Source organism: Sciurus vulgaris (genome assembly GCF_902686455.1).
Source record: "Sciurus vulgaris genome assembly, chromosome: 11".
Taxonomy (NCBI): Eukaryota; Metazoa; Chordata; class Mammalia; order Rodentia; family Sciuridae; genus Sciurus; species Sciurus vulgaris.
In genome coordinates this window covers 62,210,857-62,234,186 of record NC_136472.1, presented here as the reverse complement: position 1 = coordinate 62,234,186, position 23,330 = coordinate 62,210,857, and the positions used below count along the sequence as shown (strand labels likewise).

The 23,330-nt window shown below is 34.0% G+C and overlaps 1 protein-coding gene across 1 annotated transcript in view; it reads right to left on the bottom strand.

Moving 5' to 3' along the window:
• SBF2 (SET binding factor 2) overlaps positions 1 to 23,330 on the bottom strand; it is a 494,106-nt gene that overhangs the window by 178,653 nt on the left and 292,123 nt on the right. The window contains 9 exon segments of the mRNA XM_079104301.1: positions 4,275 to 4,342; positions 4,345 to 4,417; positions 4,419 to 4,421; positions 5,672 to 5,781; positions 8,035 to 8,242; positions 18,506 to 18,604; positions 20,960 to 21,088; positions 21,540 to 21,653; positions 22,869 to 22,946. Of these exon segments, the coding sequence (XP_078960427.1) occupies positions 4,275 to 4,342; positions 4,345 to 4,417; positions 4,419 to 4,421; positions 5,672 to 5,781; positions 8,035 to 8,242; positions 18,506 to 18,604; positions 20,960 to 21,088; positions 21,540 to 21,653; positions 22,869 to 22,946 (882 nt within the window).

Below are 23,330 nucleotides of genomic sequence, written 5' to 3'. Positions count from 1 at the left end.
CTCAGCTCAAAATGGATGAAGGACCTCGGAATCAGACCAGAGACCCTGCATCTTATAGAAGAAAAAGTAGGTCCAAATCTTCACCTTGTTGGCTTAGGATCAGACTTCCTTAACAGGACTCCCATAGCACAAGGAATAAAACCAAGAATCAACAACTGGGATAGATTCAAACTAAAAAGCTTTCTCTCAGCAAAGGAAACTATCAGTAATGTGAAAAGAGAGCCTACAGAGTGGGAGAATATCTTTGCCACTCATACTTCAGATAGAGTGCTAATTTCCAGAATCTATAGAGAACTCAAAAAACTCTACACCAAGAATACAAATAATCCAATCAACAAATGGGCTAAGGAAATGAACAGACACTTCACAGAAGAAGATGTACAAGCAATCAACAGATATATGAAAAAATGTTCAACATCTCTAGTAATAAGAGAAATGCAAATCAAAACTACCCTAAGATTTCATCTCACCCCAATTAGAATGGCGATTATCAAGAACACAAGCAACAACAGGTGTTGGCGAGGATGTGGGGAAAAAGGTACACTCATACATTGTTGGTGGGGTTGCAAATTAGTGCAGCCACTCTGCAAAGCAGTATGGAGATTCCTCAGAAAGCTTGGAATGGAACCACCATTTGACCCAGCTATCCCACTCCTTGGCCTATACCCAAAGGACTTAAAATCAGCATACTACAGAGATACAGCCACATCAATGTTCATAGCTGCTCAATTCACAATAGCCAGATTGTGGAACCAACCAAGATGCACTTCAGTTGATGAGTGGATAAAGAAACTGTGGCATATATATACAATGGAATATTATTACTCTGCCATGAAGAATGAAAAAAATCATGGCATTTGCAGGCAAATGGATGAAATTGGAGAATATCATGCTAAGTGAGATAAGCCAATCTCAAAAAAACTAAAGGACGAATGATCTTGCTGAGAAGCGGATGAGGACATATAATGGGGGTAATGTGGTGTTAGCGTTAGGGTTAGGGTTAGGTTTAGGGTTAGTTATAAGGAGAGTGGTAAGAATGGAGGAAGGAAGGACTGTATAGAGGGTAAAGAGGGGTGGGAGGGGTGGGGGGAATGGGAATAAAAATAACAGATTGAATCAATGGTATGCCTTGATTCCATGTACAATACAAATAGAGAATCAACATGTATCCCATTTGTTTAAATAATAATAATAAAAAAACAATGACCCAACAGAAAAAAAAAAAAAAACAAACTGTGGCATATATATATACAATGGAATAGTACTTAGCCATAAAGAATGATAAAATTATGGCATTTGCAGGCAAATGGATGAAATTGGAGAATATCATGCTAAGTGAGATAAGCCAATCTCAAAAAACTAAAGGACGAATGATCTCGCTGATAAGCGAATGATGACATATAAAGGGGGGAGGGAGGGGTTAGCATTAGGGTTAGGGTTAGGTTTAGGGTTGGGGTTAAGGAGGGTGGCAAGAATGGAGGAAGGAAGTCCTGTATAGAGGGAAAAGAGGGGTGGGAAGGGTGGGGGGGAAGGAAAAAAAAATAACAGAATGAATCAAACAACATTACCCTATGTAAATTTATGATTACACAAATGGTATGCCTTTCCGCCATGTACAAACAGAGAGACAACATGTATCCCATTGTTTACAATAAAAAAAATTTATGAGAAAGATATCTGAAATGAGTTTGGGAAGATAAATATGCCATGCAAAAAATGTCAGAGGAGTACTCTGAGACATAAAATATGTATGTTATAAAGTTCTAAGAATAGTGCTGCCATACCTAGTGTCAGAAATAAAATGTAACCATCACTTTTAGAGAGCCCCATGTTCACCGCCCTTCTTCTCTGTGTCCCAGACATAATTTTCTTAAATATTTTGTTTCTTATTACGTTGGTTTTCTTTATATTTTTCCACATAAGTGTCACTAAATTAAATATCTCTAAATAATATATGCTTCTCAATTTTATAAAATGGAGGAACCACACTATAATTAAGCTCTTTTTGTTTCTGCATAAAACTATCTTCTTTATGGTTCATCAATATTATCCCCTGTAATTACAATTCATTTATTGTCTGCTAAATAATCTATTATAAGAAGATACCATAATTTATTTATCTTATGCTGGTTGGCATATGAGTTGTTTCAAGTATTTTGCTATTTAAAACAATGCCACTATGAACATTTTGTGCATGCTTCTTGTGGGCAAGAGCTCCTCTAAGGAGGGAGTCTCTGAGTCACACACTATGCAGCTTCATGAGAAAATGATAAATTATCTTATTTCTTTTCTTATATCTCATAAAATTTTCTAAAGTGGTTATATCAATTAACACATTCATGGTACAGTTTATATGTTCCATTCAAAACTTTGCCAATAATCGATAACATTAAATTTAAAAATTTTTGCCAAATAGCAAACATAAAATGCTATTTTGCTGTTTTTAGGTGGGCAACGCCTGTAATATCAGCAATTTTGAAGGCTGAGACAGGAGGATCATCGGTTCTAGGCCAGTCTTACAAACTTAGTAAGATCCTCTGCAACTTGTCAAGATGTTGCCTCAAGAAGAAAAAATGGCCGGAGATGTACCTCAGTGGTAGAAAGCTCCTGAGTTTAGTCTCCAGGACTTGCCCCCCACCCAAAAAAAGGCATTTCTTTAATTAATTATAGATGATTTTCATATACTTTTTAACCAAGAAGTTTTCTTTTGATATTCTGCCCATTTTAAAATTGGGTTTTTCTTCCTTCTTCTTTTTTTTTTTTTTAATTGATTTGTAGGAGTTCTTGTAACTTGGGTACAACCTTTTGGCAGTTGTGTTTTAGAAACATCTCTTACTCTGGTTTGTAGTTTTACTCTATGGTATATTTTTGGATGAACAACTATGAAGTCAAATTTATTTTCTTTTAACAATGGGCATTGTGACTTAACAATCTTTCCCTACATCACCAGTCATTAGGTTATTTCCTGTACTATGTTTGAAACAATTTAGGCTTTCAGATCAGCTTTTTTGGTTCTTCATATTAAGTCTTCAATCCACGTGGAATTGATTTTTGTGTATACTGTGAGATGTATGTCAAAATTTGTATCAATGGGATATTATGTGTATGGCAGTTATTCCAAACCTGCTCACCACTGTTTAATGAACTGCTGCACTTTACCACTGGTTTAAGATGGCCAAGTCTCCTGACACACTATATATTCCATACATTAGTGTATCTGTTTTGGGCTCTCTGTTCTCTTCTATTGTCAATTTAATTATGACTGTGCAGATTCCACACTGTCTTAATTATCTTTTTCTAATATTATTAAAAACAAAATTTTAATAGCGGAAAAGGCAAAGTCTCATGTTTTTGTTTTTCTTTAGTAGCATGTTGGTATATAATTATAAGGCTTTTGCTCTTCTACTTGCAATTCTGATAGGAACTGTACTTTCTTTTAGATTATTTGAGGAGAACTGATATCTTTATTATATGAAGACTTTTCAATCCATCAACATGATATATTTATTTAGATTCTCTTTCTTCATTATTTTAGAATAATTATATCCTGTAATTCTTGCTTTCTGATATACTCATGTTTAACATGCATTATTTTGTTTATTTTCTCTGAGTCCCACAGATAACTTTTTGAACTCCTCATATTTCTTTACATTTTCTTTTTTGAAAAAGGATTTTTGCATCAGCTGTTAGAGAAATAGGATGCCAATGTACAGAATATATAATAAGGAAACCAGAAGAATTTGCTTCTTCTAATTTAGGTCTTCATTATTTTGTGGAAAGTTTCTCTAAGATAAGACAAGTTTTGAAGCTCAATGTAAACTTTTTATTTGTGCTCTATACTTACAAAGTCCTTAATAAACTAACTTACTTATCATTGAATTATCCATCATTAATTGCCCTCTGCCTTGATTAGTATAACTAAAAACTGAATGAAAAGGGTTGATGTTGTGACTATAGATATTAAGTAATATATAACTTAGTGCTTTAAAATATAACACTCCATTTTTAAAGAGCTTGCTTATGTTAGGAAACTAGTAAAAATATTTTCTAGGAGGGGAAACAGAAAATTAGTGGCAAAACTTTTAATATTTATGACAAGTAATGAGTAAGGGTTCTGAAGGAAAGCTTCGAAAGAAATGACATGAATATGATTGGCTCTTCAATCCTATTAGCTGTGCAGTCTCAAGAAGTCAATACATTGGTAATTACTAATCTCAAGTAAAAATAAAAAGTATCCTCAAATAAGAATAATATCTGGAAGGACTAAAAATTACCTGTAGAGTACAATTCATCATCCTTATTATATAGTCAAACTGTTGATGGTCCAAAATTGCCCGGTTTGCTGTACATGCAAGCCCAGTTCTTCAGTGAGACACGTCTTGCAGCTTTTCCTGTAGGGCCTTAGTGCAGCAGGAAGGGGTCTGAGGATGAGAAAGGACACAGGTGATCAAAAGGTACCACAGGGGAGACAAAAGAAAACAAAACCCAAATCTTTCAAACACTCACAGTGAAAATTCAAATGCATCCTATCAACTATTTAACAAAGTTATTAGTAAAATGAGACTCCTAGGAAAGAACTGATTTGCTAGAAGATGATTAATAAAATAGATAGGTTTTATCAGTTATTTTTATTGTAAACCAGCATGAAAAATAAGTAGAATTAGCTTCTGTGGCACATTGAAAAACACATTAACTGTTTCCTGAGACTTAACAAAATGTTAGTTACCAACTGACAGTTGCTTCAGAAACACTCCAAGTCACAGATAGGTAAAACACCTCCTTTCTATAACTGGCCAGTATCCATGGTAAGAATAGAAGGGAAAATTATAATGAATTATAAAAACAAAAACCCATAAACAATTTTATACTTTTAAATTGGTCAGCGATTTCATCACTACTCAACATTAATGAATGACTAGATAGTTTTTACCAATCTCTTCTCTCATTTCAACATCAAAATAAGTAAAGAACTCAGGACAACTTAAATAGATATCACTAAGTTTACACATAAAACACTTTCACTTTCTCAGACAAACACTCAGAAAGCCTCTTTCAGTTTCCATGTAAGGTAAAGTTAATTTACAAAAGTAATAACAAGCTTATTTAATTTGGGAAACCTAAAGAAAAGAACAAAGCAGCAAATAAAAAGGAAAGGAAGAAGTCTGACTATAGAAGGGCATGATAATCTTATAGGCAGGTATAAGAAACAGCAGGTGAAAGCTGAAAGTAAGAGAGTGAAATCTGCAACATTTCAACCATAAGAAAAACTAGAAACAAACAAAAACCTCAAACATAAAAGAGGTGAGCAGTCATTTAAAGCTGAGTACAGGCTCCTTTAATCCATTATAAAATGTAGCTACATTCTGCGATAAATAAAATCATATTTAGAATATAACTGTTTTTAAGTAACATGCCAAGAATAAGGTTTAAAGGACAATGTTTAAAAATCTGAGGGAAAAATTACCATTAATAATTTTCTTATAGCCATATAATTAGGATTAGACTACAATTTAAAATCTTAACCACTACTCATTTAAAGTGATTATAATGATGAAAGGCTATTTTACTAGGAAAAAGGATAGAATCAGAGGAAAGATCAGTTGGTAACTTTAACATGTAAATTTGAAAGGAAAATGATAAATGTTTACTTGGGAAAATGGCATTTTATTACCTTCTCAGTCTCCAAAGTTTTATTTTCAAATATGAATGAGATGCAATTTCTAACAACTTCCAGTCTCTGTGCACTGTTGAAAACTGTTGTCACCTTATCCATTATTGAAACTAGTAAAGGAATATAAAAAAATATACAAATGAATTAAACTTCTTTGGCAATTACAAAAGCAAGGGGAATATTACTTCCAGAGTTAACATGCTGGGCAAGGTGGCACATGGTGGCAATTCAGGAGGCTGAGGCTGAGGCAGAAGATCAAGGCAAGACTCAGCAACTTCATGAGACCCTATTTCAAAATTTAAAAAAAACTGAAAAGGGGCTGGGGATGTGGTTTAGTGGTTAAGTACCTCTGGGTTCAATCTCTGGTATGGAAAAAAAAAAAAAAACAACTTATAAACATGACTGACATATAATTTTTTTTCTCCTCTTGTTATATGGCCACTGAAGAAAGCATTCCATTTCATTATTTGATTACATTTTCAGGTTTTGAAATGTTAGACTAATGGATAATTTCACAGGATAGATTTTCATGATACACTTAACTCTTATGCAAATGAATACTGTAAAGGTAACATCTATTTAGATTTCAATCGTAAACCAAATGTTATGATAGGCAATGTTTAGGGAATAGGACCAAAACAAAAATAGGTAGTATGAAAGAGGACTACCGACAGAAAAAGAAGTCTTAAGAGATTACCAAGGAAAAAGTACATACCAAAAAAATTAGATACTACAAATTTGTGTATAGGGAACTTGAAGGGAAGAAGTAGGTAAAAAAAAAAACAAAAGAGAGAGAGAGAGAGAGAGACAGAGAGAAAGAAATGATCATGGATAATATGGCTAATGCACGGCTATCCTAGCTTAGGAAAGTCACTTTTTTTTTCAGTACTGGGGACTGAACTCAGGACTTCCACATATTAGGCACATGTTCTACCACTGAGCTATGCCTTCAGCCCTTTTTACTATTTTATTTTGAGACCCGGGTTTCTTAAGTTGCCAGGCTGGCCTTGCACCTGTGATCCCCTTGCCTCACCTTGTGAGTAGCTGGGATTACAGGCATGTACTCCCTGTCTGGCAGAAGTCACTTTTTTTAAAAAATATTTTTAGTTGTCAATGGATCCTTATTTTACTTATTTATATGTGGTGCTGAGACTCGAACGCAGTGCGTCACACATACTAGGCAAGGCGCTACTACCACTAGAGCTACAACACCCGAGCTCCAGAATGTTGCACTTTAATTTCTGCAAACTTCGATGCCTCTAACACATCTTTTAACACAGACCTGGAAAATTCTAGTCTATTATATAGGTTAAAGTTACCCCCATATAAATTTAGCATATTAAAGAGAATATTAGAAGGACAAAAAATGAAACAACAGTATTTTGTAAAAAAATAAAATAAAATAAAAATGATATTTTGCAGGGCACGACTATAATCCCAGTAGCTCAGAAGGCTGAAGCAGGGAGGATTGGTTAGCTAAGTTAGCAAGGATCCTAACAACTCAGTGAAACCCTGTCTCTAAATAAAATACAAAAAAGGGGTGGGGATGTGGCTCAGTGGTTAAATACTCCTGGGTTCAATACCCGTAGTACAAAAAAAAAAAAAAAAAAAAGGATATTTCCACAAAGTACATATATTATTTGTGCAAATGAAGCATCAATGAAGACAAAAAGTCAAATGAAGTAAAAAAGAAAGACTCATATCTCATGGCTGTTTTTGGAATCTAAAGGCACAATCTTTTCACCTCCCACATACTTAAAAAGAAAGACTACCATGGAATATTATTCAGTTACGAAAAATCAATGACGAAGCTGAAACAAAGATAACTCTGCTCAGTGAAGGAAGCAGTCACAAAAGATCACACAGTATATTCTACTTATAAAATTTATAAAAATTCTATTTATAAAATGGCCAGAATAGGAAAATCTGTGAAGACAGGGAGCAGGTTACTGCCTAAATTTCAGAAGGAGGTGATTTGGGCAGTAAACAGGAAATTCTAATTGGTATAGGATTTTCTATTTGGCTTATAAAAATGTTCTCAAACTAATGATAATGGTTGAACAATTCTATCAATATACTAAAAAAACACTGAATTGTAGACTTTAAATGGGAGAATTTATGGTATATGAATTGTATCTCAAAAAACTATTTCATAACAATAAAGATTTTACATTAGGTGAGCCACATTAGGTTAATGATTATCCTTGTGAGAAGTACTGAATGGAAGAGCTTTCTCAGTGTTGACAGTGTTCTGATTCTATTATATGACTTTGTTCACCTTGTGAACATTCATCAATTGTATACTGTTCTTCTTGCATCTTACATCTTGATAAAAGCTTACTTTTAAACAGACAAATACCTACCAACATGTGGACCTGCTGGCAACCAACACATTTCTTCTTCCATTCGTGTAGCAGGAGGTGCATTCTGGTTCTTAGCAAGATTTTCCTGTATTAATTCCTGAACCCGAGCTTCATTAATTTTGGGGAAAGGAAGAATATGAACTCGCAAATGAGATCCTTCTGTTGGGCGTGGAACTTTCTGGAATGCCATATGAGGATTTGGATTCTCCTGCAACATTAAACATAGGTAAATTATTTAGTGTTAAAATAACAATGGCAGACAGAAAGGGCGCAGGAGTTCAGAGGGGCACAGATTGAAATCAGACAGATAAGTGATTATACTATATACATTCATACATATGCCCAAAATATAGAATAAAAGAATCAAACTTCTATGATCTATTGGCAGTCTCTGAGACAGCTAGTCACTTGTCTTCCTCTTCCATGAACATTTTCTTTACTTGATTTCTGGGTCTTTTTGTTACTTCTTTATCTATTTCTCATCTCCCTAATCTCTTAACAATGTGAATAATTCAGGGTTCAGTACTTGGGTCTCTTTTCTATTTAAAACTTAGCTCTTTGGTGATCACTTACAGCAGTCTCCTGTTTGTTAATCATAAACAAGTTACATAATTTTTATCTCTAATCAAGCTTTCTCTGAACTATATAACTATCTAATGATCTATCTACATAAAGTAGTACCCATTGGTTTTAAATAAAATCTTCAGTGTATGTCTACGATGGACGCTCTTAATCTTTTACCCATCTCTAAATCTGTATTCTTCAATCTTCCCCACTCCAGTGTTATATTTTTTTTTTCTAATCACTCAGGTAAAAGCTTTGTGTATCTTTAATGCCTTTCTCTAACATCCACTTATCCATTCCTTTGCAAACACTGTGGACTTACCTTTCAAATTATGCTTTATGAACCTTACCATCTTTCATTGACACCCTTGGTTCAGCTAACGCCTCTCCCTCTAAACAAGTCTCCAACTGGTCTCATTGCTTCCACCTTTACCTCCCCTCCCTCAACACTGCAGAAGAGATATCTAGTTAAAAAGTATGTCAAATCGCCACGTAACTCCCCTGTTGATTCAAATGGTTCTGCATCTCAATCAGAGTAAAACTCAAAAGTTCTTATTTACAAGGTCCTACAGGATCTGGTCTTTCTACACTATTTGTTGCCTTCATTCATTCTGCTCCAGATGCACAGGCCTTCTTGTTTCTGCTTCAAGTCCTTTGCACTTAATTGTTCCCTCTGTCTGGAGTGCATTTCTTTCTTGGCTCAAAATGCCATCTTTTCTGGCCATCCTTTCTAAAATTATACTCTTCCCCTAAACATATTGCTTACTCCTTACAATATTTTTCTTTTTAGTGTTTATCACTATAAATTTTATTTAACTTATTTATCCTTTTCTCCACTAAAATGAAGCTCCAGAAGGGCAGATGTTTTCATTCAATTAAAACGATATATATTCTTTTTGTCTTCTGCTGTATACTGGTTACATCAAGAAACTGCCTGGCACGTAGCAGGTACTCTAAATGATTTCCTACTGCAATCTGATGAGTGATACACAATATAGAATACACATCAAAGTTGCAATAATTTAAATGTGTCAGCAAATTAATTATTATTATTGCTATTATTTTGGGGATTGAACCCAGGGCCTCAAGCATGTATCCAATGAGCTATATCCCCAAACCCTATCCACTAATATTTTAAAAGACTTACAACTGGCATGAACTTTTATTTGATGGGATTATATTTCAAATACTACAGACAGAGTGGAATTCAGTCTTTCCATAAAGTTCTCTAGAGAAGGCTGCTTTAAAACCATTCTTAGGTCAAGTAAGCTAAGCATTAGTTATCTTTTAAAACCAGAAAGTTCCTATTCCCACTGAACCTGTAATCATGTTGTAGATTAAACTCAGTATTACCCCATACATCCTCCTGACAGTTAAAAATGGCCAACTGTCATCACCTATTATAATTGTTCACCACAAATCTTTTTGGTTATGTGGCCCAGACCCAGAAAAAGAAAAGGCGGCACTAGGGCAGATGACACAGTTAGCATATCTCAGCAATAACTGAAAATAAGACTGCTTTAAGGTAAAAGGCCGGAGGATTCTAGTTCTTCCTTTATCTCATATGTGATGCTGGACATATAACTTTGCCTAAGATACATACATAGGGTTTATCTTACACGATTCCTGAGACGATAATATCAAATACAAAATTCGTTCTTGCCAAAGTAGCTGTCATGAATGCTTTGTACTAACCCTCTATATCATTAGCAAAGACAGGGAGAAAGAAATTAGTAAACTCTCATGCCAGTCTTAGTGGTCATTATTCGAAAAGCATATGTTGAAACAAAACTGCTCTAAAATTCTGCCTGGGATTAATGCAAACATCACTGGTCTATAATGTTTCAAATTGTTCTTTTCAAAAAGTAGTATTTTTGGTCTCTGTTAATTAGACATGAGAACTACCCCATATATTCTCAAAAACTATAATTAATAATTCTCTAAGACATTGGGCAGATTTTTTCTAGGCTGGAAAGAGGTAATTCATGTTGACCTGAGGCAGGAATCATTTATATTCTTGACTATTTGTTTCTACTTATTTTTTATAATAAAAATAATAGAAATTGAAATATATTTACCATAATATTCATTATACTAATTTTAAACATGAAAACATAAAAGTAGAAAACTCCTTATGAATGCCAATATCTTTTATTGTTATATTTTATCTATCTTATGTCTTGTCCCAAATATGAACTTAAGGTGATTCAGACAAATTAAGATGCCAATATCACTTCTAGTCAAAATTCCTAAAGAGTTTGTCATGCAATATGACAAGTTTAGTCCTGAACTTAATAGGGAGAAACAAAGATCTAAAATTAGTCAAGGAAATTCTGAAGAAAAGTAAGAAAGAAAGTCAAGTTTTCCAGATATCAAAATTTGTATAAAACTTTAAGATTAACGAAGTACAACAACTGACATTAGGAGGGGTTAAATGAACAAACAAATAGACCAAAGAGCTCAGAAATAAGACCAGATGTGAAAATGTGATAGAAATAGTCTGGCGTTACAATTCAGGGAGAAAGGTAGTTAGTCCATTTCTAGTTCATGTCTCTGATTTCAGAATGCCTTGGTTCAAATCCCAGCTTGGCTACTTTCTAGTAGTGTGATCTAGTGCACTGTCAGTTCACTTATCCCATAGTGTTTTAGCTTCCTCACATGTCCTGAAGATAATAATGTAGTAGCTACTTCATAAGGTTATTGTGAGGACTGTTGCAAGCTGTTACAGGAAAGCTCTTCCAACACAGACACAGTCAGTATCTCTCTCTGCCCTCCCCAGAATAAAATTAAAGGCTGTTTTCCAAAAGTCTAAACTACATTATTTGAAAAATGCTTGCTCACTGCATATTCTTTGGCATGAAACCATGCTTCTGAAATTAAAAGCATCCCTTCCTCCCAAGACTCTCATCACACCACCAGCTACTTATATTTTAATAACAACAGTAGTATTAGTAGTAGTACCCAGTGAGAGTTTAAACACAGATTGCTGATTTTAAAAAGAAAGGACTATGTTATTAACAGTCTTTCCATATGCAATCAGAAATACTACAAAACAAATTCATACACAATTCAGAATAACAAGCCATTTAAACAATGTTAAAGTTCAAAAGTGAGGCTATTTGTAGTTGTAAAAAATTCAAAATCAAAATACAGACCATGGGTTAAATCTGCTAAATTATGGTAATTCCAAATGTTTACGAGATTCAAAAAAGACCCACATGTCCCCAAATCTCATATTTGGTTTTCTAGCTGTGTCTGTGCACTGCTGCCCTCTAATGGTCAGCATGACAAATGTAAAGAACTACATTTGCCAATTTAAATCTAACTTCCCCAAAAGACTTCTTAAGACATCAACAATGAGAAATGAGAAATTAGGTTAGTGTTCATCAAACTCTGCATGTTCTTAGAAACATCTCCTCTTATCTGTAACTCCAAATTAATCTGGACAGGTTCCTTGAAGGTTAGTAAGCTCATTAAAAATTGTAGTCCAACTTTCTTGTTGAACTTCCTTGTTGAAATAAGGAAATCCATTATTTTTCAGCAGTACAAAGAAGTAGCCAATTTTTAAAAAAATCTTTGATGTCAAAGAAATGCAAATACAAAGCAATAACCAAAAATTTAGAGAACATAGCAACAATTTTGTCCAAGGGCACAAAAAATGAGATATCCAAGAAAGCCTGTGTGTGTGTGTGTGTGTGTGTGTGTGTGTGTGTGTGTGTGTGTGTGTTGGAGTGGTTTCTGGAGATTGAACCCAGGGAAGCTGTACCCCTGAGTCACATTCCCATACCTTTTTCTTTTCTTTCTTTCTTTTTTTTTTTTTTTTTTTTTTGAGACAGGATCTTGCTAAGTTGCCAAAGGGTAGCCTTGAATTTCTAATCCCCCTAACTCAGGAGCATAAATCACTGAGATTACAGGTGAAAATACACTATCTTTTTTTTTTTTAATTATCTTTTGACAATGATAAATATTTTAAAAGACTTTTTTCATACATGCACATAAAACGAAATAATGTCTGCTTCATTCTACCATCCTTCCTATCCCACTGTCCCACCCATGCCCTCGCTTCCCTCTGTATAATCCAAAGTTCCTTCATTCTTCCCTACCCACCCCCACTATGGATCAGCACCCACTTATCAGAGAACACATTCAGTCTTTGGTTTTTTGGGATTGGCTTATTTCACTTAGCTTGATATTCTCTAGTTCTATCCATTTACCTGCAATGCCATAATTTCATTCTTCTTTAAGGTTGAGTAATATTCCACTGTGCATATGTACCACAGAAAATGCACTATCTTTAAGAGAGAATTTTTTATAATGATTTTCAAGAATGATCTCTGTAATCCTGATTAAGAGCACATTAAAGGGACTGGAGTTGTAGCTCAGCACTCACTGAGCACTTGTCAGGCACTGGGTTTGATCCTCAGCACCACATAAAAGTAAATAAATAAAATAAAGGTATTGTGTCCATCTAAAACTAAAAAAAATTTTTTAAAAAAAATAAGTACAGTACTGTGATGGGAAGTTCAATGACTTTTCTCAGTCTTGAAAAAATTATCTGGTCTAGAAACATATTTTTCTCTTTTTCCTTCCCCTTTAGCAGACTAAATATGAATATGTACAGGGCTGAGAATATGCTCCAAAGCTAAGCAAAACAAAGCAAAACAAAGCAAAAACCCCTAACCCCAGAGAAATTTCAAAGTAGGCAACAGCCACAAGGAGAAAAAAATTTTTTTCTTCACATTGGTCTTAGTGAATGACAGATCAGTGTAGGCTTGTTAGAGGTTACCAAATTTCCCATTAAATTATTTAGTACGTATCAATTACACCTAGAATTATGTGGGATGGTAAATTATACAAATCCTTTCAAACACAGTTGAAGATAATACTAACACTGGAGTAAAACATTAAAACACTGTCAAAATGTAACTGGACTCTTGTGAGTTGCCTGGCAGTATATACAATGAAAGGAAACATCCTCAATTTTGCTACCTCATAGGCTTTTCAGTAATCATCCAGTTGAATTAATATTAATGTCTTATCCTTAAATGCAAATTAATTTGCATTTAGTATTTCTAATGTGTTAACTGCCCTAACTCAGCATTTGCTTCTTAACCTCTGCACTACTGACATTTGGGCTTGATAATTGTTTGGGGTGGGGTTGGGGTATCTTGTGCAGTGTAAATGTTTAGAAGCATTACAGGCCTACACCCACTAGTTAACAGTAACACATCCCCTCTAGCTGCAACAATCAAAAATGTCTCCAGACATTATCAAATTGCATGAGGTAGGACAGAGGAGGATGCTGAGAGTCATACTCTTACTCATGACTCCAAAGGGAGATTCTCTTTTTTAACACAAGTACTTCTGTCACAAGCACCAATGCAGCATACAGTTAAGAGCTAAGAGGGCTACATTCTCATTTACCTGCTGAAATGCATATTTAAAGCACCATGAGATACCACCACACACCTTTTATAATGATTAAAACAAAAACGAACAACAACAACAAAAACTGACAATAGCAAGTGCTGGTAAAGATGAGGAGCAAATTGGAATCCTCATATATTGCTGTTGAAAATGCAAAATAATAAAGATACTTGAAAAAAAGTTTGACAGTTTCTTATAAAATTAAATGTCATATCACCATATATGCCAGTATCCTACTCCTAAATATTTATCTAAGACAAATGAAAACTTACATTCCCCCCAAATCCTTTGTAAATGTTTAAGATGCTTTCTTATTCCTAACTGCCAAAATTGTCTTTCTTTGGTAGAGCCATATAATGGAATACTACTCAGCAATAGAAAGAAATAAACAACTAATACTTGCAGTAACATGGATGAAGGTGAAATAAATAACATTAAATGAATGAAGCCAAACAACAACAACAACAAACTAATACTACATAATGATATTATGGAAAAGGCAAACCTACAGAGACAGAAAAATAGACAAATGGTTGCCAGCAAGGATATTAAGAAACTCTCTGGGGTGATAGAAATGTTTTATGTACTCATTATGGTGCTAGTGGTTACATGACAACATGCATCTGTCAAAACCTAGAGAAATGTTCACTGAAGAAGGTGAATTTTACTATGGATAAATCAAATCACAAGAAACCTGACACAAGTGAACAAACAAACCAGATGCGATGGAGAATTCTATGCTTTGGGCTAGGGGACTTATTTCATCATCATAATCTAGTAAGTCCTTTATATCTATGTCTTGACTTTCTAAGACTAGAGGTAATCACAATATTTTACTTCCTTCCTTTAATGAAAAAAAATCCCTTTATTCATGATTGGCAGAGTATGAATATCATTAGTGTAAATTACATTGACTTGGTAGTAAAATTAACTCTCTGCAGAAATATAGAGTGTAGATCATATTTGATTTAGAATAGTTATTTCTGTATTTGAACTCAGTTTTGCCATTTGAATTTTAACACCTATTTGATTCAATGCCAGGCAATGAAATATACATAAAGTTCAATTAGAAATCTCATGTTTTTAAGAAAATGTCTCCCAATTTTTCTTTTAACAAAACTGTCAAATTATATACCTATCAAATATTCATGTAATATTGCAGATGCAAAGCAATTTAGAAAAATTATACTAGATAAAAAAAAAAAAAAAAAAAAAAACATGTCCAACTGATTTCTTAATGTCCTGGAAGGAAGATTTTATACACTTCTTATTTTGGCCTATTTTAATGTTCTCATTTTGTGTACAGTCAGTAGTCCTTTATAAGTGTATACAAGGGCCATGGGGATGACACATATAAGTAGCAAAACGTGTGCTCATGTAAACACAGGAGATTCTGAAAGCCAAAGTGGACAGTCCTCGGCATTATCAATAGTGGAAAAAAATAACTATATAAATGTGTTGCCAAAAATCTTCATTGTATAAATTCTGACACTGCCTATACAACTTGTCTCTAATGGATTTAGTTCTTTCCTTCTCTTTTATTTCACCTTTCCATTGCACCAAAGTTACCAAATTCTTTTTTTGGGGGGGTAAATTATTCAGGAAGCTCCTGAAAGCTAGAAGAGCAACTAACTCCAGTTATAACTTAGACACTCACATTCCCAAAATCTCACTGAAGAGCAATATAAAGCAGTGGTGAGAAGAAACTGGAAAATTAAGATGCTTTTGAGGTTCTTCAAAGGGAAGTGAAGGAGAGAAGCTAGATACACATACCAGCCTTCTGTGCAATAAAGTATTTACAAACATCTAAATGGAATCACCAGGTCTCAATTTTAACATGATAATAAGGAAATTATATGTTTGGTTTTTGCTTATTACCAAAAGGGAATTTTAGAAATGTGATTTTAAAAACCTGACTAGTTAGAAATAGAACCACAATGATTATTTTTCTTGCATTGACACCAACCCAAGAGAGCAACTTTATCACTACTATAATTTGAATCTTGAATGTTCACCAAAGGCCCATGTATTTAAGTCTTGGTCACTAGCCTGTTGTGCTACTGGGAGCTGGTGGGACCTTAAGGGTGTGGGGCTTGCTGGAAGAGTAGGTCATTAGAGGTGTGCCTTTGGAGGGGATACTGTCATGCTGGCATGGGTGGACGCACTCTCTCATATGTATGTGTATCCTTTTCTGAAAAGTATTGGGGAAATCATGCACCTAGAAAATTTTTCATCTTCAGTTTTCTCATGTATTCAAAACCAGCCCTACTTATCTGACAGGGTCATTTCTAAGCTCAAGGGAGAATGTATGTCAAAACACATTGTGACATGTACTGAAAAGATCATTATTTTTTCTAATTTAATATGAGTCAATCTGATAGATTAAGGGTAAGAATTAGATGAAAATTTTTGAATTTAAAATCTGGATTCTATCCCTTAGTAGCTCCATGATCCACAGCCAATTACCAAAGTAAAATGGGGATAATGACATCTACTTTATATTGTTATAAGCATTAGAGATGATGTATTTAAAGTGTTTAATTCCATGACTGGCACACTACACTAACTACTCAATATTTATTATTATAATGGAACAACAAATTTCAGGTGAGATTCTGCTATATGCCAGTTCTACACATTCATCATAAATAACGAAGACTAGCATGGAACACAAGTTTTCCTCTTAACAGAAATGTTTTGAATTTTTTAAGTTTCAGTATACTAAGAAAGAAATATTTATTATATTGGGTGCAGTTCTAAACAACTAAAAATGTGTTTAGTTAATAAATGCATGAAACAGATTCTGGCATGCAAAGTTTCAGGAAAACCATTTATGCTTTTGTTAAACCAACATGTTATAATGTAACATTTAGGAATATGAAATATTGCTTTTTAGTTAAAGAACTAATCATCTACAAGTAACAAAGAACCACTGTGTTAAGTAATTTAAAATGGAGTTTGATCTTGTGACAGGCACAAGAATGCTATGGCTAATGATTTCTGCATGTATTAGTGATATTAACATTCCTTTTAAAAGTTTTTTTAGTTGTTGATGGACCTTTAATTAATTAATTAATTAATTAATTAATTAATTTTTGCAGTGCTGGAGATTGAATCCCGGGCCTTGTGCTTATAAGGCAAGTACTCTATCAACTAAGCTATATCCCCAGTCCTATTTTATTTTTTTATTTGTATGTGGTGATGAGGATTGAACCCAGTGCCTCACACATGCTAGGCAAGCACTCTACCACTGAGCCACAACCCCAGTCTTCACATTCCTTTTATATGCTAGGCAAAGCACATATGTTGCCAAATTTATAGTGAATCACTATAAAACTGATAAAACAAAACTTAAATCTTCAACTATTAAGAAGATTTAGAAGAGAAAAACTCATAAAAGGATTTTGTTTGTTCTAATATAGAACCTTTGAGCTCTGCTTTTGTTGTTTTTTAAAAAGGTATTCTTTCCCTCAAAGAAAGGTCAGCTTTTAAATGTAAAACTTGAAACTCAGAAAGAACGGATTTGCCGCATGTGCAAAGCCCCTGGGTTCTGTCCTCAATACCAGAAAGGAAGGGAAAGGAAAAGAAAGGGAAGGAAGATTGAATAATATAAAATGAAAACATTTTAATATTCCTGCTTTCATCCAATTGCTTCTCAAATTTCAAATTAATATTTAAAAGCAGTGACTAATTTAGACTCAATGCCCAAACTTACTCAAACAACTGAATTAAACAACACTTACTGGGGCCAGGATACTGATCCCAATTCCTTCTTAACTATATTTCCTTAAGAATATATCTTCCCACTACTGTTCTCTGAAGTACCAGGTCATACTTCCTACTTGCTTTACTTTTCTTAGCAAAAGAACTCAAAGCTACATAAGCAAGAGGAATGACCACCACTCCTCTTTTGCAAGCATGCAATTTCCCTGCCATCTTAAAATCTTCTTTCCTGGTACTCATGGTTATTTTACACCTAATCACATCTTAATCCTTTTAACTTACTGCATTTCCTCTATATAGGAAATATTTTTACCTTTGGGTTTCTGTGGTCACTAGCCAGTTTGCTTTCTTTCTTTCAATCTTCATTCTCTGTTCAAAACAACATAACTCAAATAATGTTCATTATTTAGCTGACAATCTCTGTACTACACTGAAGTAGACAATGTTGTCTGACATGCTTCTGATCTCCAACACAACTAATCTTTTCTTTTTGTCTTAAAAATGAGACATAAATGAAAATCACAATGAGGGAAAATGATAAATGGAAAAATTATTACTAAGATGTTTCATAACAGTGATAGGAAAATTATGTTGAAAATGTGATCTTTTTTTGATATAGAGTATAAACTATAATATATTGTAATCTATATTCCAGAGCAAACAGATTATCACCAGAAATATTAAATTTTTTAGTTTTACAAAGGAAACATTTTATTAATACTTTAAAAATTAATTACTGTCTAAATAAATTACTTACATTTTTGAATAGTTGCTCAGCAAGTTCTCTGACATGCTTTATCATCTTCAATGGGTTATTTTCTTCTAGTTTAATTCTCTCTACTTCAAAAGCTACCAACTTGGAAAAAGAATCAAATGGCAAAACATCAATTCCAAAATTTGCCAAATTAAAATCTGTGTGCTAATTTTATACAATTTGCAAAACAAAAATACACCCAAAATATATATTATTTTTAAAACAAAGTATTTCAGATTTTTACTGGGTTTCACAATTATGCTGGGATTATAAAGGTATACTGAATTCATGGTGGTCCCTCTTCAATTATTGAGGGTCCTATTTCTTCTTGAGAAAAGTCATGCTACAGGCTGTTATGCAAGAGAAATTCAGGAAGTTAGAAAATTTCCAAACTATTCCTTATCTCACAAAACAAGAACCAAATGGTTATGTCAGGGTATTCAGACACTAGTCCTAGTTCTGTTGACAGTTTAAGACACGTTACTTAAACTTGTAGCCTTCAGTTTCCCCATCTTTATAAGAAAATGGAAGAACATGATGATTGTTAGTCCCGCTCTCTATTAACTAATTTACTGGGAGATCTGTGTAAGTAGCACATACTTAAGGTGGAGAAAAGAATGCTGACAGGAAAAAAACTGATGGAAGATAAAACAGATGAAAGATAAAAAAGAAAAAGAACAATATAGATTCATTCTTCTAGGAACTACTAGATTCACAGGTGCAGATACACATATAAAACTAGGGCTTTAACTATTCTAGGCCAGAAAGATTGTCATACAAAGGCAAACTTTTTCATAAATCTTGGATACCTATTTGATGGGACTGTAGGGATAAGACAGAAGAACAAAAAGCTGACTAACACACTAATGCAGTTTAGTAGCATTAGTCAAAGCTTTTGGAAACTGTAAAGGAGGTGTTGACATAAGGGCTGAATATGAAGAACAGAAGGTCATGGTTGAGTGAAGGGTAAAGGGGAGGCACTCCAAGCAAGAAGAGGACCTACAAAAATAGAGGTGGTGGTAAAAAGTTTTCAGCACATAATCAATTTGCCTTTTTAGTTGTGATGAAGTTGCCAGAAGGAATAAGTAAGGAAAATCTGGATAGAAGAGAAAAAGAGTACGTACACCAATGTTACCATTAATAAAGCTTCAAAGACAAACAAAATGTAACAAGGACCTTGGAGGGCATCTAATTTAACTTCACAAGACATGATGTGTCAACTACTTAGTTCAGAATCTAATGGCTGATATAAATGTTTGTATAAGCAATGGTCAGTCATATTAAATGTTAGCAGTAAAGAATCAATATTGAGCAATTGATTAGAAAGAATTGGGGCTGGAGTTGTAGCTCAGTGGTATAGCACTTGCTTACCACATGTGAGGCACTAGGTTCGTGATCCTCAGCACCACATTATGAAAATAAAATAAAATGAAGGTATTGTGTCTAACTACAACTAAAAAAAGAAAACAAGAAGAAGAAGAAAGAATTGTCCAAATCAGTATAATCTCTCCTAAATCTTTGTATGTTTTTAATTAACTAAAGCATTTGGTGCAGCTCTTCATACTCAGAACTAAAACACACATCTCTTTAATTCTTAACTATCTTTACAAAGACTAAGATCCTATGAACTAAGGATCTCCAAGGCTTTGATTCCTATCTTCTCTACATAAAACCACCAGGAGCAAAATATGACCGCTAATATATTCTCCATGGTTCTGGGTAATAGAAGAGGTTTTCTTTTATAGACTTTAAAGAACTTTTAGATTTATTAGTTCCAATACAATACTCTTCCTAGAAACTGAAATGGGAACAATATTCTTTGTTCTAGCTCCCAAAATGCACTCCTGTGAACATATGGTTAAATGATAAATGGAAAGATGCTCAAAAAAAAGCACAATAACTGTAAAATAGCCTTCTTATTGTTAGTTACATTGGCTCTATTTCTCCCTCTATATGGCCAAATCATTGAAAAAAGAGATTAAAGCTGTCTTTCATATATTTAATAGCTCCAGAGGGAGCTAGACAAATGTTGATTATTGGTTAATAAGAATGCCATAAAAATAAACTATGGCTTCATGAAACTGATGGACTAAAGGTAACTATAATTTGAAGACGTGCATCTAGGAAACTAGTAGACTTTTCCCTCTAGCAGACTGATAAAGGAATCACTGTATTATTGCCTAAAAATGAGTTCTACTGATACAATCCCTGTCAAATTTTCAAAAAGATTTTAACCAACTATTAAAAATTCAGTTGTTGAAATTTTTTATGTATGTCTGAGACATCCAATACTTATATTTTTCTAATCCACAACATTAAGATTATAAGCACAGTAATATTTGGATTATTTTATGTTTAACTGATAATATGTTGAACAAAGTCTAAAAATGCTTCTCTAGTTTTAACTACTGTCCTAAATGTGTCCATAATAATGTATTCATTTTATAAGAATTATACCTCATCAAAGAGATCACAGGATCTATAGGGAGGGCCTCTTTCTGAAACAAAACCTGCAAATGCCATTCCATTGAGTACTTTAGTGAGGAAATCATTCTCAACCAAACCACGCTGCCCCAAGAAAGCTGTCTGTAAAGAAAGAAAATGTGAAATAATAATTTATTATTTTGTAATGAAAAAATGGTCAAGACAAAATTACAATGGAATGATCAAATCCTGTATAAATGCTTTCGTGTAGAACTTTGCATTGTTATAAAATATATTTCTTTCATAAAGAGTTTTTGTCAATACCTGAAATTAAAAAAAAAAAAAAGAATCTGTCTATATGGTAGGAGGAAAAATCAGAAACTAAAAATCAATTTTAAAAGAAAAACCAACTTAAAGTTAACATACTCTAATGGAAAATATTGTTAGTAACTTAGTATTACTAAAAACTGTCATCTAACCACACAAAGCAGAAGTTTTAAAGAATCACATTTGATAAATTAAAGTAAAAAAAAAATATGGCTAGAAAAAAATGAACTAGTTTTATTAAATCAGTCTGCTTTTTTGAAGGATATAATTTGGTACCGTATCTTACTTTGTGAAAATGTATTACAGGCTCTGCATGAATTCTTATAAGTTGTAGGCATGATCTATATCCTTGGAAAAGTTGTGCAAATAGTCTAAGGAAAACTGCTCGCACTTCTTTATCCTGAAAGTATAAGAAGTATGTTAGGCAATTTAATTTCTTAAAAAAAACATGAAATATCATCAAGTGAAAAAGGTGAGAAAAAAAATCTGGAAAGCCTAAATCTATCTGTGCTCCAGTAAGTCTCAGTTGTGGCAGCCCTAGGTTTGGGGCATCTAGTCTATCCCATCCTTGAGCAGTTTAGGCTATTAAATAGTTCTTACTGAACCAAACAAAACTTGCCTTTAGTATGTCCAATTTTCCTCTAGAGAAAAAAATAAGTAATACATTATCCTTTTATACTATGTTAAAGAAGGGCATGTATCCCAAGTCCTTTGACTTCTATATTCACCAAAAGAATTACAGTAATGCTATAAAAGGGAGAAAAAAACCCTCAAGAGACTAAATTTTAAAAGCTTATGAAATTCTTCCAAATTTTATCCAACTTACAAAAACATTTTTTTTTTTTTTTTTTTTTTTTTTGTGGTGCTGGGGATTGAACCCAGGGCCTTATGCATGTGAGGCAAGCCCTCTACCAACTGAGCTATATCCCCAGCCCCTATTCTTATTTTAATAAAGTATGATTAAAAAGTCTGCTTTGACAATCTATATTTTAATATAACTATGGTTTTAAAACTGTAAGGAAAGTTATAGATTTATTTAATTGATAAGGAAATGAAGATTATGAATATTTAAGGTAGTTGTCAAAGTTGTCTAGTTCTGTGAGGCTCCTATTAGCCATGAATTTTATCTCTAAGAAACTCACTAAGAAAAATTAAAAAGGGGCCTCTGTTATACACTCCCCATTTTATGACTTCTAACAAGACTCTCTTTACCCACTCACTCTTCAAAGTTGATTCTCTCTGATGATAACATTCACTGTTTTCATTTTTGTAAGCTTCCTCCTTTTTAAAAATCCTTGCCTTGGCCCTTCTGAGTTGATGTTTGGCAGTTTTCCAGGCTAGAAACCAGGTGCCAATTTTTGTCCTGTACTTAAGTGGCCTCCTCCAGCAACTTTCATAGCTCCTCTCCAGGGAAATGCACCAGCATTAGCACTTCCTTGAGTGGGACACAGGATACTTGGTGGAAGTTCTTCCATTTTCTAGTTTGGCGTACTTTGGAGTACTTTTTATTATGCTATACATCTAACTCTAACTTCGCTCAGTTTCTTTAACAATTCTACAAACAGAACTACAGCTCTCTTTAAAAAGTAGCAAATTTAAATATTCAATTTCTTACCAGCATTTTTGAGTGAGATAAAGCTGTTCGTGGAGGAGGAAAAGCATGATCTGCTACTTCCAAATCCGGGTGTAAAATCTAAAGCAAAAGAGTTTTGTTATGAAAAATCTTAAAATCAATAAAACCTTTTCTTAATCTCCTTATGGCATTAAAATGAAATATTAAGGCGATCCAAGATGGCGGACTAGAGGGTGACTGCATCTCCAATCGCTCCAGAACCCAGGATTCAAGAAGGGGAGGCATTGAGAGATTCAGACTAAAATAGAGCCACGGGGTGAGTCTCCCCCACCCGGTGAAGCGCTGCCTGGGTGAGAGGCCCGGATTCGGGTGGCTTATTAGAGTAGAGTAGGACAGCTAGAGTCTTCCCCAGGCAGCCCTGCGCACTCCAGCGGTGGTCTCCTCCCACAGGGCCAGATTCTCCAGCATCTCGGAGCAGGCCCCCAAGTGAGAGCCTTCCTGCAC